Source organism: Eubalaena glacialis, chromosome 20 (genome assembly GCF_028564815.1).
Source record: "Eubalaena glacialis isolate mEubGla1 chromosome 20, mEubGla1.1.hap2.+ XY, whole genome shotgun sequence".
Taxonomy (NCBI): domain Eukaryota; kingdom Metazoa; phylum Chordata; class Mammalia; order Artiodactyla; family Balaenidae; genus Eubalaena; species Eubalaena glacialis.
The window spans coordinates 14,544,031-14,562,362 of NC_083735.1; the positions used below are offsets into that span (position 1 = coordinate 14,544,031).

Consider the following 18,332-nt stretch of genomic DNA (forward strand, 5'->3'; position numbering starts at 1 on the left):
TTTGGGAAAAGGACCAAACTTCAGTCCTAAACTCTGGGTGTGAAACATGCCTGAATGATCTGAAACTCTGTATTATAATTTTGTAAAGTTCATTAAACTTTTTTTTTCTTCTAAGCAACAGAAGAAAACCAAAAGGGAATGCTGAAATACACATAAGCTGATTCTCTTTCCAAATCTTTTCATTTGGCAGAATTAGTAAGATCAGTCTTTACAATATTTTTGCTCACACATTCACATCAACTTCCTTTACTTGTGACTGTGCCACCAGTGTTTCACACGGATCTCAAACAGTACAAACATTTATGATTATTTGAAATGGTTAATGGAGACTGTTTTGATTAAAAGAATAAAAAGGTCTTGTAATATTTGTGTCATTTTTTTTTTCTTGTCATTGTAGGTGAGTAAGGTGTGGGATGGTGCTTTTAAGAAAAGAGGTTGTATTCCTTTCTTAGGGATGGAACCACAGTTTTGTGTGGTGATTCCAGAGAACACCAATGACTTCCTTTAGAGACCCAAGCAACACACCGCTTCCTTTTGGTTCTCCTGAGCAGGCAGTTGTCACACACACTCCCTATTCCCCCATCTAGGCCTGTTGGCAAAGCCCACTTAAAAAATAGTTATGACAAGGCAAATGGGGTGCAGCTTCAAATACTAGCCCTGCAGAGTCTTTGACTCCAGCTGCCCCAAATCTCATGGTACCTGAAAATCTGTGATGTGGTAAAGAGGAGCTTTTCTCTCATCAACATTGGGCAGCAAAATTTAACAGCCTCCTGAACTTGGAAAGAAGGTCTGAGTTGAATACAAAGCCTGTGATTCTATAGTATGATTGAATTGACTAATATCTTATTGATTCAGTTTTTTTATCTCCAGAATAATGACTCACTGCCTAGAAGTTGGTTGGGTGACAATGTAGTTGCTGATATTAGATAGCAGAATGACTGAAACAACCAAATATGGCTTTAGAAAAATGCTGAATCCCAGAACATGTGAAAATGTGTGTGCACATTTATATACTGGTACAATCTGATTGCTTTGGCTGATTTAATAATGAATTTGGAGTGGCTGTGTTTTATGATTAACCATTATGATTAGCTGTTATTATGGCATGAAAAAAGTGAATGGCAAATAATCGTAAGTAATGACAATGGCCATGATTCAAGCCTTTGCTCCTCTTTTGGATATGAAAGAAGACAGAAGGCTAATTGCCTAATTTAGCTTCTAGCTTCGGTGGACTATAAATCTCTCAGGTTAATTAAAAGAGTGAATCAGGAAGTACTGAAGGAATCAAGCTTTGTGGAATTTAGCTTTTGTTTTTTTTTAAACTGAGAGTGATATGCCTTAAAGATCTTGGTATATAGAATTGAATTTACAAAAATTAGGTAAAATAATGTGATGGCTTTATGGGGGAAAAAAATCTCTGCCCTTATTTCTTCTGTCTTAAAATTATAAATAAACATGGTTGGCAACTGTCTTATAAATGAGGCATCTTCTCTGAAAATATTTGTGCAATAATAGTCTCTAGTAGTACTTCCAAAAAGCAGCACATAAGTTAATTAGCTCCAAGCTTTTTCTTTGCCATTTTCAGTTTTAGTTACATATCGCAAAAGTCACAAAAGTGTAATTTGTTAAAGTAAAACAGTGAAACTCTATTTTCCGCTCAGATCATAAAAGGAAGTGTTTCTAATACAGGCTTCAAACATTTGTATTTAGGTTTTGCAAAGCATTAGTTTATGGGCTGCTGGAGTCATTCCAAAAAAAGCACAATGAAGTGTATACACTAAAGGTAAACAAAACATTTAAATACAGCACAGAGAGGCAACATTCTATCCAAGTCTTACATCATTGTTGATGGTCAAACAGAATCAAAAGACAAAACCAATGGGAAGTTTGCTATTCCACTTTAATTCCTTTTTATATTTTCCTGGAAAATCATTAGTAATGGAAAATACTAGTAAAAAAAATTATGTAGCAGTTAATAGAGTCCAGCTCTTGTGTTTATTCTACTCAGACAAAAGCATCTAAATGATTCTTATGTCTTAAGAATTCAACAAGTAATCATTGCAGTTAATTAGATTTTTAAATATTATTTTTAAATGTTAGGAGCTCATATTAAGGAGTAATATTCTGAATTAATGGAATGCTAGAGCTGCCAGAATCAAAGCTAAGTAACTTGACAGAGATCCACTGCCATTGGGAGAATATGCACCTCTTGACAGCAATCTCCCACGTCCTTGAAATGACCTCAGCAATGATGTCATTCAAAGACAGTTAACCTTTCAGTTTCTTACTTGGATAAACATTGGGTCTGAGAACTGAGACAATAACCAGCTCCAACAGATACAACATGTTTGATACATGTGTGATAATATACAGATCTATTTATTTATAAGAAAAAAATGCCTGTGAAATGAGGGAAGCTATGTCAAGTGATCATATATTTGATCAAGCCACACTGAGTAAATGATGATATTTTATCATGTTTGGAATTTATGAACAATCCCTGCCCCCCTCCTCATGCTCACCCCTTAAATGAAAAATAAAGCCACCCTTATAATTATTTTTTCTTCAGTGATCTGTTTCAAGTGTTCCCCATATCTCAGTGGGGAAGAGTTTGGGGAAATGGGGATTTTACGAAAATTTGTTTTGTGTAGGCTGCCGTCCAGTTATGAAAACATTGTAGAATAAAATTATTTCATGAAAATATGACAATTTCAACCCATACCCCACTTGATTGTGCATATAGTATGTCTTTATTATCAAATCTTTTATGGAAAGGATGCAATCCTTTCTCATTTAGAAAACAGCATTTTTATTTCTGAAAAGCATCTTTCCTGCCTTGTGGTAACTGCATTATAATTTTGAATTGTTCAGCGAATATTAAACAAAGATGAGGGTAATGTTTTATTGGAGAACATAAGCTTTGAAGAAGGACAGAGAACTCTAGCATATACCTTTTCTCTAGAACAATGCGTTGTATAGAAAAATGCACCTGCTCATAGGCCATGTTCAGGACTGTCTGGAAGGAGTTTATCCAATGGCCGGGGGTCGATCTAAACAACCTCTAAAGTTTCTTTTAAGCCTAAGATTCGAGTCTAAATTCATAAAACCAAAATTTAGCTATTTAATAATAGCACGGAAACATGAAAAAATCTAGATATTAAAATTTTGTATCATTATTACTATAACTGTGTCAGAAAAAGTCCCCAAAGCCTAAACCTATTCCTAGGGGAAAAAAAACTGGAAAAAATACACTAACATTTTATTATTTGTGGCTGTACTCGGATGGTAGGATGTAATGGGTTTTTTTTCCCAATGACTATATATTGCTTTTAAAATGAAAAATAGTATTTAAGTCCAATAGCAAAGGTCGGATAACTTACAATAGAAGTTTGAGTTGGGTTGAGAAACAAGAGCTCAAATATTGTATCGCTCAACGGCATTTTACTATTCATATAAGATGGCATTTTATTTTATTTTACTTTATTTTATTTATTTATTTTTTTGGCTGCACCGCGTGGCTTGTGGGGTCCTAGTTTCCCGACCAGGGATTGAACGCGGGCCCTTGGCTGTGAGAGTGCGGAGTCCTAACCACTGGAGTGCCAGGGAATCCCCTCATACACGATGGCATTTTAAAGATTTAACGGTATTTGTTTTTCAGACTGACACATCTTTGTTGTCCAGAAGGGGCTGCTTTATTTGTAGAAAGAAAAGACATCTCTTTGCATAGCTTTGTATTAATTAAAAAAAAAAAAAAAAAGAATACGAACATAACCACAGTTTAGCCTTTCTCCAGTCTCAGTCTACAAGTTAAATTCACTGTTTGATATTTATCAGTGCATTTTGTTCTAGTTTGTGCTATAGGATTTTCAGATAGGAGAGGTTATGCTGAAATTGAGCTATATTTTGTGGGGAAGGTCCTAAAGTGCCAAGTTATGTGAACTGGTTATGCGTAAATCTGGCCTGAGGTTCGTAAGGAGTAGGAATATTTTGGTCCTTTAGGGGAAGAACTGAAATGGTTCTTATCTCTGAGCCCTTCAAACACCCACCTCTTGGAGAGGGTGCAAGTAAGAAATTAGTCATGACTCAAACTAATGGAATGTTCAAAAGCTCCATCTGACTGACTTCTGTAGCCCTTAACCCAATCTTCACCTTTTTGGTTTTTAAACCTATCTCATTCTTTATCTTTTCCCCCTTTGCAGTATCATAAATATCCATACTGTCTGACCCCAAAATTCAGGACACATGGGCTAATAAATGATTAACAAGAGGCCAGAGTATTTAAAATTTGGATTATCTTTTAAAATTAATTCTTAGAATAACCATAGTCATAAATTAATACTCCTAGATCTGCAAAAGGGGCCTCTTCTAGAGTAAAGCTCAGACAATTGCCTTGAAAACTCCAATTCTGGAGAGATGTTAGCAAAACACAGGCTCCAATCATGTGTGCTCTAAGCTCACCCCGTGCTTAATAAAATACATACTTGCTGAGTCACCCACATGCTAGAGTGGGCGCTGCAACATGATCAGGGATCACTGGAGATCTGGTACTTTGGTCAAACATGTGTAGTTGGTCCCACATCTTAGCATCTCGTATTGATGAAAGCGGGTTTCAAAAATTAGGAGAAATTGTGAATGGAAATGTGCAAAAGGGTGCAGTACAATTTTGGATGTGTACTCTATATCAGGGGTCCCCAGTCCCCAGGCCGCCGACCAGTACCTGTCTGCGGCACAGCAGGAGGTGAGCGGCGGACGTGCGAGCAAAGCTTCATCTGCGGCTCCCCATCGCTCGCATTACCCCCTCAACCTCCCCCCGCCCCTGCCGTCCGTGGAAAAATTGTCTTCCACGAAACTGGTCCCTGGTGCCAAAAAGGTTGGGGACCGCTGCTCTATATGGAAAAAGGAAACTCAGAATTCTGTGCGGTTTGTCCTAGTGATGATGAGAGATTGGGGGGGGTCAATATATGCGTGTACGTGAGCCTTAAATTTCCCTTTTCTGTTTTTTAAAGCACCACGTGATCTCTTTCTCATGTGTTGCCTCTAAGTGATGAGTTGATGAGGGCTGCAGGAGGCAGGTAGGCTCGGGCATTCCTGCCAAGGGCTGTCTACAGGGGACAGCTCTGCCTGGAGAACTTTGTTCTTATTCCTTCTTGCAGCCTTCTATCAGGAAGATGTCGATTAGGGACATTATTCGCCCACCCACCTTGGATGCTGGGGTAAGCCACCATCAGCATGCAGAGCGCTTCTCACCACAGGGATCACCTGTCTCGTCCATTTTACCTTTTACTCACCTACCCTGAAGAGCGGCACTCTTACCTGACCTAAACATCCCCCTCAGCTTTCATGATTTCTTTGCCTCGCGTGCAGCCCCTGGGGGTGGCAGTAGAACACCAGTCTGAGAGTTGGTTCCCAGGACTGCGGTGTTCGAATGAAGTTTATCTTTAGGGCCTCCAGTTCCTTTCATTCACTTGTCAGCTATTTAGTGAGCGCCTGCTGTGTGCCATGCCTGGGGGACTCAGAGTAAGGAGAACAGACACACCGGTTCCGCCTTCATGAATATTCCATATCCTGCTCACTCCCTTTGGGGCCTGTTTTCTCCTCCTTTTGCTTTTAGTGATTTTTAGGCTCAGGCTCTACCTTCCCTCCAATCAAAAGTCTAGGACAAGGATCTAATAAACTCATTCCCTCTAAAAGTTAAACTACTTAGTATGTTTTTTTCTCCTGGGGTTGGGGTGGGGGTTTTATTTTAACTGAAAATAAGGTTTTAATCCAAAGTAATTTGTAATGACCCTTGGATAGTAATGAGGAAGACATTCCTGGTCTCCAGGAAGCTCTGTGCCGCCTTCTATCTCACTGTCAAGAAAGGCCAGGAGGCCTTCTTATCACAGGCTGGTGGGAGGGGTGCCATGCCCAACGATAATGAGAGCACCCACTTAACTGAACATCTCTGAGAGCACTTCACTGTGCCAAGTTCTTTTTCTATATTATTTTATTTAAATCTTTAGAAGCTCTATGAGACACATGTACATATGGACTCTCCATGTTTTTACCAAGAGTAAAATGAATGGGGGCTTATGGGGGTAAATGGAAAACTTGAAGGACAAATTTAGGAGTTGATGGTCCTGAAAGGGGATATCTTGCTGAAGCATAGATTATAAATATACTTTCAGTTCGTTTTCATTAGATATATAGAAAAACTACACTTTGGGAATATCTAATCAGTTTAGTAGGGATACTTGTTTAAAAAGGGATATTCGATTTATATGTCTCTGTCTCATTAAACTTGGGGAGCTTCTGACCAAGCAGAGGTTCTAAAATCCTTTTCTTGATGACATTTCCCATATAGCACAATTGAGGGTTGGTTTAATTGCAGTTTTTTGGAGGTTTTGAAAGTAGACATAGTCAGATAAGCATCAGATTATTAGATTAATTTAGCTCATTATATAGAGTTGCCTGAAGGGAAAATCCTTTATCTTTTGTAATTCAGCAGCCCAGGCAGCATATCATCATGATTACATAATGCAAAACTCTTCTCCTAGAGTAAACTTGATTATAGAATGCCGGAACTGATAATTAAAGAAGGATGTAACATAAGAGCTGGGTGAAGACCTTGAGGAATTGAAGTTCACAGTAACTATGAGATTAGAGACACCTGTTTCAAATGGTTGACCCCCTATTTTTGTTTTGCTTTGTGTTAACATCTTAAATTTCTTGGATTACCTCATGGTCATTTGGCAGATGTCCATCATAAAAAATGAAAAAATAAGTGGACTATACATAGATATAGCTGACTTTTTTCTGATGAGAACATATTTGTCTTTTAACAAGGTGTTTGCCTAGGCATACTTCTCTTTTTTTCTTGATGTAAGAAGACACAGTTAATGTAAATTAATCTCAGAGAGTAAAGACAACCACTTCATCAGGTGGCTTATTCCAGTTTTTTCAATATTTGCCACTTTTCCCTCTTGGAAGGTATCCACATCATTTAAAAGGAAACATAATGTGAACATTATTTACTCCAAAATTCATACCTGTGGTTCTGATTCTAAGTTGATTTTGAAAGGATGAGCCTTTCCATCTTCAGTTACCTGTGGCGACCATAAGCGAGTTTCCGCCCTGTAAATAAAACAACGTTTGTAAACCCCAAATTCTAATGGTACTTCTAGTTTTAGTATACTTTAATTTCCTATGTTTCTGAAAATACTAACAACCCTTGGTACTTTGAGCAAAAGCAATATTCCTTGCTCATTATCCTGCATTGTCTTATTGAATTAGTCTTATGTTTTTAGTGTACTTCTGGGAAGACTTGAATGGATCAAAATTGCTTGGAGGACTGCTACGAACTGAATGTTTGTGTCCTCGCCCCACACCCCAGGTTCAAATGTTGAAATCCTAATCCCCAGTGTGATGGCCTTTGGAGGTGGGGTCTTTGGGAGGTAATTAGGGTTGGATTAAATCATTAGAGTAGGGCTCTCATGGTGGGATTAATGACCTTATGAAAAGAAGAGGCATGAGATCTCTTCCCTCTCTGTGTGAATGCACCAAAGAAGGCCATGTGAGGACATGACCAGGAAGCGGGCTCTCACCGAGAACCCGACCATGCTGGCTCCCTGACCTTGGACTTCCAGCCTCCATAACTGTGAGAAGGAAATGTTTGTTGCTTAAGCCACCCAGCCTATGGGATTTGATTGTAGCAACCTGAACTAAGGCGAGGACATTGTACAGGGTCTGGAGAAAGTGGGTCTCCAGTGCATGTGGGAAGCAGTACAGGACAGGGAGATTCTGGAGGCACACCCTGCAGATGACCACAGGACAGACTAGATCCCTAGATCTCCTCAACTTCCTTCCTGTCCTGCCTGGGGCACCACAGGAGGCAGTGAATGATTTGTCAGGTGGATTTGCTGTTGGCATCAAGGAAATGTGCTTTGTCCAACGCTTCTCATGTATCTACTTGGGATCATGTGGCTCCTACGGGACTATGTGCTTGGCAGGAACACAGGTTATGCATAGATAGGGAAAGAGTCGATTTCACCTCGTGAAATGGCAGATTGGCGACTGATTGTGCCTTTTGGACCACAGCAGGGAAAATTGTGAATACAACAGCAAGAGGATAAACACACATGCTAACAACCACTATAACAAATCATTATTTTCACAATTCAGTTTCAGATCACGAGTCTGATGGCAATAGATCAATTTCCTAATGTTGTTTTTGGTCAGAAATGTCTCATTGTCTAAAACCTTCATGTACACGTACCCTCTCATACCTTGTGGGATTCTTCTGGGCTGAATTCAGTACAAAACAGCCAATAGCATACAGGATATTAGCAACCAAATTTTAACATGATCACATCTTGGCAAGCACGAGATTCTTTTAGGAGCATCTCTAAATTCCACTCCATGTTCTCTACCATGTTTAGAACAGCAGTATAACTGGACATGCTGTTCGGTGTTTATGTGGCCAATACCTTAAATGGTTCTATTTTCATGGTCAACTAACTGCGTTAGTACAGGAAAAAAGTTCTTTTAGCCTCTTTCATTATTATGACATTCCAGAGGATTCTTTTTAGAAATCCTTTGTTAACAGCTACTAGATTGACTGACTTCAGTGAAGAACAGACCAAAGTGGCTGATACATTAAAAAAAAGCCAGTCAAAATTCTGGGTCCTGATATACTCCTTCTCACTGGGAAGATGAAATCATTTATAGTTCTGGTTCAGGTTCTTCTGCAAAACAGATCAAATTTTAACACCATTAATTAAAGAGCACCTGTCTATTTTGAGACACAGCTGGTGTGCTGCTGCTTTAATCCTGTCCTGTGCATCAGCATGAGTCATGGACTCAGTACCGAAGCCATCAATAGCCAGGATGACATCTCCGGGACACAGGTTGGCAGCTGCCGCCTTGCTTCCTGGAGTAATCTGGAAGAAATCATCGCACATTTAAAATCAACACCCTGCAGCATCTTGAGTTTTGTGCCCGACGTTTACATTGCACCTTGGTAACATTTTAAATGCTTCACTGGGCAGGACATATTAAATCTCACTTAAAATAACTCTTAACTGATCAGTTGTGCTATCTCTATTTTCCCATTATGTGAAATAATTTTGTTTCGTACTAACCACATTTCCTCCATCATGACATCTCTGATTCTCTTTTAAAACATCTTCCATAACTCCCTGTTTGGATCATATTTTCTTTGCTTTAAAGAAAATAATTTGTTTCTTAGGATTTTTTGTCACCCAGAACTCTCTATTTGGGAATAGAACGTTACTACATCTGGGGAGCCTTAATATTTGAACTGAAACTACTTTAGCATCCCTATAATGCACCTGGGATATAGAAAGCTGGAAAGAGAATCACTCTTGTATTAACAAGAAGAAGCCAGATAATATGCAAAATTATGACTTTTTGTGGACCCTTCAGAGAGCTGAAGTTGCAGGGCAACCAACTAGCTTGGAATCTAAGGAAAGACGGGAGTCTCCAAGGAAAGACAAGCATGGGCTCATCTGTACCAGAGCATGGAGGAAGATGGGGCCAAATGTACTAGTTGTTAAGAAGAGTTTAGCTAAAATTATGAACAAATTGCTAAAGGCCAAGTATGAGTTAAGCATTGAGAGTCTAGAACCCGTGGGAACCGCAGACACAAGAGAAGTTTGTATCTACTCACAGTCTCTTCTCCATGAATGAAGAATAGATGGAACAAATAGAAAACAACTAACAAGATGGTAGCTTTTAATTAAACCATACCAGTAATTACATTATTTATAAATGGCCTAAAAACACATCACGTTCTGTTTTTTAACAGAGTTTGTCAAACTAGGTTAAAAAAAAAAAAAAAAAAAAGCAAGATCTAACCTTATGCTGTCTACGAGAAATCCACGTGGGTTTCTTTTTTGGAGGGGAGGCAGGGAATGATATGAGAAATGATATGGGGGGAAATGATATGAGAAAAATATGGTTGTTAAATGTTTAGAAAGTGGCAAATCTGAAATTATTTCAGATATTTCAAATTATTTCAACAAAAACGTGTTGAGTATACAGTTAAAGGCGATGATTGTTTTGATGGCTATACCTACTCCCAGTTTTTCTGGGTAAATCCCAACTATTTACAACTGCCTAATAGTCCTCACCCAGTCTCACCCTGCCTACTTCTCTAACATCATCTCACACCATTCTCACTCCCCCGCCCCTCCCAATCCACTGCTCTACAGCTAGTCCGATTTCCTTTTAATTCCTCAAATAGGCCAAGCTTGCACCCTCTTCTGGGCTTTGTGCACAATGTTAACTTGCTCCTGAAATGCTTCCCCCAACTCTTCACCCGGTTGCTTCTTCTCCTCCTTTTGGTTTAGGCTTAAATGTCATGTTCTCAGAGAGACCTCCCCAGACATCTGACGTAGTTTCTCCAGCCCCCTCCCCATCATTCTCCACTGTTACACCCTGTTGTTTTCCTTTATGAAGACAGTTTGTACTTTCATGTTTGTTATTTACTTGTGTAGTGTCTGTTTTCCCAACTGGAAGTTCTTGAGGATGTCTATAATATTATGTATATTCCTAATGCTTCACAGTGCATACTCAGTGTTTGGAATTGATGAATAATTACTTGAAAAAATGAATGAAATGGACATTTAAATCAGAACTTGTGAAACAAAAATAACTAGTCCTTATATACCCAAAGATTATGGCTATTAATGTCAACCTATCATTGTTCCTTTTGCAAGTTCCCACTGTTTAGATCAGAATAATATGTAGAACTTGACTTAAAGCTCAAACTGCTCCAGGAATAAACTAGATCATTCCTAACATTTAACTTGAGGATCAGTCATTAATTCATTTTTTGTCTCTTTGCTTCATCTAGTCATCGATTCGATTTAACTTTGTGGCTCTAAGAGAGATCCAAGATTCATATAAATGCATAAAATTGCTAAAATGACAAAGTCTCATGGGTCCTAGATCTTCAGTCTCATCACTAAAATGTTTATTGTACTCATTTCATGTCTGTGATCACCTCACTGTAGCAATCATGATAATTTCCAGAAGGGACAGATGATGGGGGCTGGGTGAGGACAACTGGAGATTATTACATCTCAGCTTTTTGGAGGCATTTCATAGATGTTTTTCCATTTAGAAATTCTCCCACACTCAGAACTGTTAGAAGAATAAAAGTTTCCATCCCCAATGTGACTTGTAGGACTAAAAATAACTTCAAACTTTTAATTTTCTCCAGCTATAGTTCATCAAAATCAGTACCATCTATTTTTAAACTTCTAAGACCAAAATGCTTTTCTTTGAGTTAAAACATGAGAAAGCATGGCTCAGTGTGTTTGCTTTTAAAACCTCACCTAGCTTTTCTAATATACTTTAATGTGGTTTATATATAATACTCGATCTAGGTTTAGAAGAGCCTAACATTATTTCTTAGCTCTGGTTCAGATGAGTGGAAGGTAGGGTTGTGTGTATCTGTCTATATAAATTTTAAACGGAGATATCTGGGGTGCTGAACTTAGATACTGAGTATTACTAAATGTTATTAACAACGTTAATATGGAAGTTAATAACTATTTTATATTTATGCAAAATATTACATTTGCAAAGCTCTTTCTAATAACTCTCACCATTACAACTCTAAGATAGGCTGGACAAAGAAGGCTGCTTCTCTTTTTCAGAGAACCTGTGGCTTCTCACTAAGGTGGGAGCAGTTGTACAGCTGTGTCACCAGCGGTTTCATTAGTTAAATAGGAAAAGTGGTCGATAGTGATGCCAGAACCAACTTCTGACTTTGCGTTCAACCTGGCGATTGATGTCCTGGGACCTCCACATTAGGAGTTGATAAGAAAGAAAAGAATCTGTAGAGAAATGGATGAGAGACAAGGAGAAAACACGATCCTTCACTTCTTAGTTCTCAAGTTCAGCGAGGCTAGTGATCAGCAAATGGCCACTAAACTGGCCTGGTTTTAGTAAGTTAAACTATCTGTTTAATCATAAGAATGTATTATTTTCCAGCATGACTTTATATTATTTCTTTGCAGTTTATTTATATTACTTTGTATTATTGCTCACAGTTTATTTTTAACATTTTCCCAAATGATGAGAAGAGAGAGCTAAAATGAGGCAAAGAGTTTTTCAGTGGATTCTTTATTTTTCAGTTTCATTAGGGTCTCAAATGTCAAAAGCATTCGAGAGATCCTTGGAAATAGTACTGCTGGCAATCACTTAGCACATGTTTTCTAACTTGTCTGATTAGAAGGATCATCGAGCGTCTTTGCTTAACATAAAGATTCCAGTCCAATCCAGATGCCTGGAATCACGAAACAGAAGCTGTAGCAGAGGAACTAGGGAATTTGTGTTTTTAACAAGTCCCTTAAGATGATTTCTGTTTTTCACATCAACCTATTACTTGGGTTTATTTGGAAAAAACTAACTTAAATCACAGGTAAAGCATCTATCAATGCCCTATTAACTGTGGGAAACATGAGGGAAGTCCAGAATATCGCCCTGGTGGGATTTCTGTATTAAGAATAAAAATGGTTGAAATAGTTATGGAGCAAGACAAGTATATACGGAAGGGCTGTCCTGTGGGGCGTGGATCTAAATAATGAGAAATCCCATTGTTCAGTTGTTTTCCATTGCCTACAAATAAAACTTCAGTACCTCACCTGGCATCAAAAGCCCTCCAGCACCTGGCTGCAGTCTACATTTCTAGTTCAATCAGAATCTCTGCAAGTAGCACCTGGGCATGGGTATTTTTCAACTTATCTGGGTGAGGCTAATGTGCAGCCACAGGTGAGAACTATTATGGTGTTGTTATACTGTTGGTATTGGTATCTTTTAAGATGAGAAAACTGTTGCTCAGAAAGTAGAAGAAACTTGCTTAGGGTCACACATCCAGTGAAAATTTGAAATTCCTCGTGGGTCTGTCTAACTCTTTAGCTCAAGCTCCTCCACTATCCCCAAATGCCACCCCTGCAGGTACTCTCTCTCCCCTGGCTCCGCCCATCTCTTTGGCCATACTTTTTTCATGGAATCCTGGACAAGTTGTATCATGGTTGTTTGTGTTCATGTCTCTTCTGCTGATACATGAACTTCTCAGGGGAGTAGAAGCCCATTAAGTGATGACTGTATCCCGCACAGTGCCTTCCACATACAATACCTTCTGCGCTTAGTAGGTACTTGTGGGATGTATGAATGTTGGGAACAGATGAACCAGTGCTTCCATGCAGACACGTCTTTGTCAAAACACAATTAAGTACAGTCACCCCTCTGAATCCATGGGTTCCGCATCCAGGATTCAACCAACCGAGGGTTGAAAATATTTGAAAAAAAATTCCAGGAAGTTCCAAAAAGCAAAACTTGAATTTGCCACATGCTGGCAACTATTTACATAGCATTTACATTGTGTTAGGTATTAGAGATAATCTAGAGATGATTTAAAGTATAGGGGAGGATGTACCTAGGTTATATGCAAATACCATTTTATATAAGAGACTTGAACATCCTGGGGTTTTGGTATCATTGGGGGGGGTTGGGGGCATAGAGGAGTGGGCGTCCTGGAACCAATCCCTCAAGGATACCAAGGGCTACCTGGAAAAAGACTGTATTCAACTGTAAACATTTCTTTCTAAAAGTTCAAATTTCAAATATAGTTTATATTAAAGTACTATACAGTGTTAAAGCCTACAAAACTTAAGAATACACTAACATTTTCTATGTTGGTACCCAAGTCCATATATAGCATTCTTGGTTACAGTGATCTTGATCCGGGGTGTGGTCTGTATAGAAGGGAGGGAAGAGGAACTGAGTGGGAAGGGACATAGTGGCATGAGATGTGTACAGTAGTTTTACATCGTGTACACAAAAGAAGCTTGTGCTTTATTCCAAATTGGACCATTTATGAAAACAAACTATCTGTAACTTCGCTGTGATAGTAGATCCACCTTCTGGGTGGTCCAAACATTTAAGAAAGAAAGAGACTCCTTAGAACCTTCTTGCCAGAAAAAAAACAGCTGCTCGCTTAGAGATGTGAACCTTAAACTTTATTCTGTGAAATGCCTAGGCCAGTTGTATATGGTGTTTGCAATAGCAACTCCCTGCCGCATGCTGAACATCCGAAACTTAAATTCATATTGCACGAAGTAGAGCACACCCTTGCCTAGAAACTGCTTTCCTACAAATCGTGTCACAACCAATGGCTCAAAAAATTTTTTGAGATTGTCTGGTGTTTGATTTACCTTATTACTTCTAATGTTTTTTATGATACAAAGTTTCACCCAGCTGATTAATTGGATGGTAAACAATTGTAGGGTGGGGACCCTTTGTCCTAATTTTGTGAATTGTAATTTCAGCTGATGGAGAGAATTACCTTGTAAACCCTGCCCCCAGCAGAGGGTGGAGCAGAGGACCACTGTCGAAGGAGCATTTCTATAATCTGCTTTTGTAGAGTGTGAGGAAGGGAGGGGAGGGCACTGCTTGTAGGACAAAAAGTGATTTAATTGACTTGAGGACTATATCTCATTCATGGGACTTTTTGTGGTGTTAAGTGCAGGCATTGGCATTTTCCTTCTTTGTATGCTTAAGAACTTATGTAAAACAGACAAATCAATTAACAATAAAACAGTTCTCCTTTTTCTTTATTGTGGAATACTTCTGAGGACACAGTTTGCATCTATTATGAAAATAAATTTATGTCAAAAGTGAACAATGTATTCACTCATATTGTGTCTATTTGTATTTTGTGACCTGTATGAGGTACTAGACACTGTGCTTGGCACTGAACAGCTGCCAAATTTGCCAGTTGTTGCCCTGAGCGGGGAGCATTCAATCTGTGGGATACAGATGTACTCAACCATCTGTGGTACAAGGCATGTTATAAGGAGAGGTTGTAGGTCAAGAGCTACAGTAATTAAATGGATGAAATGATGACTACTGGAAGAAGGCTGGAGGAGTGGTATTTGAATGGGTTTCCACAGGCACAGAGGACAGTGGAGTGGGTGGGGAAGAGAATTCTGGAGAAAAATGATAGCAGGAGCAAAGCCATGTTACAGAAATCATAAGTGCTCCAGAGTATGGGCACCACTACCTATTTATGGAGTGAGAGGAGGAAAGGAGAGAGGAGGAAGAGAGGGAGGAAATGAACTTGAAAACTTGAGCTGGGAGAGAGGGTGAAAGCCATGAATTTCGTGCTAAAGACCACACATTTTATTCTCTATAAACTGTGGATGCCACTGAAGGATTTTCAAGAATGGGGAAGATAGGAGCAACCAGCAACCATCTCAAAGATGGCTGGTAAGAATATGCAGGGTGAATTGGAGAGGGGAGACAACAGCTAGGTGTGAAATTAGGAAATCTTGCCTGGGGACAGTGGTAGAAAAAAAGGAAAGTGGTAGATCTTAAAGATGTAGCATCAATAGGACCAGGTGATGAGTTGCATGGCACAAAACTCCTGTTTGGAAATATCTGTACAATAAGCAGAATCTTTCACATGTGTGGGCTTCAGGATTCAGGCTTTGGAGTCAGGTCGACCTGCATCATATTCTGTCCTGCCACTTGTGGTCATCGACAGGTTAATGAATCTCTTGAAGCCTCACTCTCCTCATCTGCAGAAAGGGATATTACTACTACTACTCCGATAGGATTATTGTGAGATTTAAGTGAGTGCATATGTAGGGCTTAGAAGAGTGCATAGCAGGCAAAAGAGTATACTAACACACACACAGTCTCATTCACTACCTTTCAGTATAAAAATATTAATAGGATTATTCTACTACCTAATTACAACACTGATAATTATGTTTGTGTAATATTTTTTAGTCTTTTTTCCAAATGATTTTTAATATTCTTATAATTTCAGTGGAAATACTCTCAATTAGGTGTTCACTAAGGCAAAAAAGTTCACGTGAATATGTTTTCATTTATTCAACAAGAATCTATTTCTGTGAATGGCTTTGGGTACACCTGGAATACAAAGCAGTTTAGTTCACCTGCTCTCCTTGAGTTAAATTAATTAAAGAGAAAAGCCGTAGTCAAATGAAATAATCATATGTGTTCGTGCACTGTTATTGAACCAAGTGTCAATACGAGTGATACAAATTAGTTATGAGTTAAAAATTCAAACGGAATTGGCTTCCCAAACAGTAACTGTCATCAGATCAAATATATTTACCGATAGCTCCTGCAGTCAACTGCAAAATGTTAAGTTCTGCTTTGAAATAAACACTGTTTATAATGTCAACAACTCAACATATCAAACATAAGATTAATCATATTGACATGTTCCACAGTAATAGCAAGGTATTTCTTTTATAAATCACTGACAGGATTTTTGTGACAAAATTATTCCTTTAAGGTTTAATATAAATATGGTTTATCCTTTGTAAGGATTCAAAAGCTTATTTCATTTAATATAAACAAATGAACACTATACTTCAGAAACTTTAAAAATATTTCTTCATAGAGAAAATGGGAACTGTTTCCTTTGGTAAATCCATAAAAGGCATTGCTTGGCCCAGGTCACTGAACCATTTTCTGCCTAATTTACTTAGGAACATTTTTGGGGTATGTTAAGTTTTCATGTCTCATATGAAAACACATGTCAGATATGTTTATATGTTTTCAAAAAATGTAAAACAAAGCTTGAAATGTTCCATGGTATGCATCTGTTCCATGGATACATGTTTTGAGATATTTTAAAAAGCCATTCGTTCTTAGAACTCGTAAGTAGAACAGAATTTAAAAAGTATTACCTTGTTCAAAGCCTATGTGAGGATATCAGATTATGAAGTATACATTTATAAAATGTAGTATAAGCAGTAAGGAACAAAATAAAGCATAGTAAAGGTATAAATATTCTGAAAGTTTATGTTTTAAAATTAGGTTTAATGGGCTTTATATGTGAAAATTGAAATAATAATTATTTTCTGTCAAGACAAACACATGTTGGAAAAAAAATCAACTAGACCAACTAGAAATTTACTGACGACAGATCCTGAAGTATCCATTTTCTTTCTTCTTAATTAGACAATACTTTAGAGAATATTAAGTAAGGGAAGCTTGACTTTGACGGTCAAGTATTCAGAGTTATTAGGCTGAGGATGGTTCTCCATCAGGTAAACGAAACTATCTGACACATTTTCTTTGTAGTTTGAGTTGTAGATGATGATTTCTAAGCCAAGCTCCAGCTTTGGAAAATATTTATTCAAAATGCCTGGAAACCTAGGAATCCAGATTAGTGATATTGTCCCTGTCTGGGCTGATATGAGCGCCTCCAACTTGGTCTTGCCCTGAGAACAGCGCCCTGCTGAAGTTTTCCTCCAGACAGGGAAAGTGCTCAGTTGCCTGTCTCTCTCCAACTAACAACCACCACTGTCTCTCCTTCTCTGGACCCCATCTTATTTGTTACTGAAAGGAGACCCGGAGTGGAGGGCGAGAAGGCAGCCCACCTCGCAGCCTCGCCTTCTCTGAGCGCAGGGAAACCACGCCGTCCGTTCGTCTCTCCTCGGAAAGTTGCTGGAGGCCAACAGGCTGCAGACAGAGACCACTGGAACTGACTTGATTAATTCTCTAAGCTGCTCTGCATCCTCCAGACCTAGTTTGCCAAGGTGCTGCCCTCCCTCGAACCGTGAACCAGAAGCCGAGGCCCCACCCAGTGCACCCCAGTACCTCGCTGGCCACTCTTCTCTCCAGGGGGGCCCGCGGCACGCCAGAGTCCCCGACTTGCAGCAGAAGAACGGAAAACACCTACCCTGGTGATGATCAAAGGCTGGTTGAAGTCTATGCCCCCCGAGAGTCTGAAGCCCCAGGGCGCAGGGCCCGGCAGGACCACGTTTTGGGGCATGGTGCCTCCTGGCACGGCCTTCCTGGGACGGGGGCGCAGCGAGTGTCCCCGAGCGGAACAGCCCACTCTGCTCCTGGGGCAGTGTCCTCGCCGGACCGCGGCCTTGGAGCTTTATCCCCGCTCCCGAGTGACGTCACTGGCCTCCCCTCCTCCCCGCCTCCCCGCCTCCTCCCACCAAGGAGAGCTCCAACTTTGGAAGAAAGAGACGCGCCAGACCCGCGGGAGTTTACAGACGCGCACCGGGCCGGCGCAGCCTCCCAGCCTTCTTGGGCAGACGCTGAAGGAGCCTTCGGGTTACAACTCCCATCACTCTCTCTCTTTTTAACATCTTTATTGGAGTATAATTGCTTTACAAGGGTGTGTTAGTTTCTGCTGTATAACAAAGTGAATCAGCTATACACATACATATATCCCCATATCTCCTCCCTCTTGCGGCTCCCTCCCTTCCACCCTCCCGATGCCACCCCTCTAGGTGGTCACAAAGCACCGAGCTGATCTCCCTGTG

The 18,332-nt window shown here is 39.5% G+C and overlaps 1 protein-coding gene across 3 annotated transcripts in view; it reads right to left on the reverse strand.

Moving 5' to 3' along the window:
- PDLIM3 (PDZ and LIM domain 3) overlaps nt 1-17,897 on the reverse strand; it is a 30,022-nt gene extending 12,125 nt beyond the window's left edge. For all 3 annotated transcript variants that reach the window (XM_061177212.1, XM_061177213.1, XM_061177214.1), the window contains exons 1-3: nt 17,735-17,897; nt 8,767-8,918; nt 7,029-7,113 (exon numbers count right to left, since the gene is read on the reverse strand). In XM_061177212.1, coding sequence (XP_061033195.1) covers nt 7,029-7,113; nt 8,767-8,918; nt 17,735-17,827 — 330 coding nt within the window. In that variant the 5' untranslated portion in view covers nt 17,828-17,897. The remainder of the gene's footprint in view (nt 1-7,028; nt 7,114-8,766; nt 8,919-17,734) is intronic.
- Nucleotides 17,898-18,332: the final 435 nt, after the last annotated feature.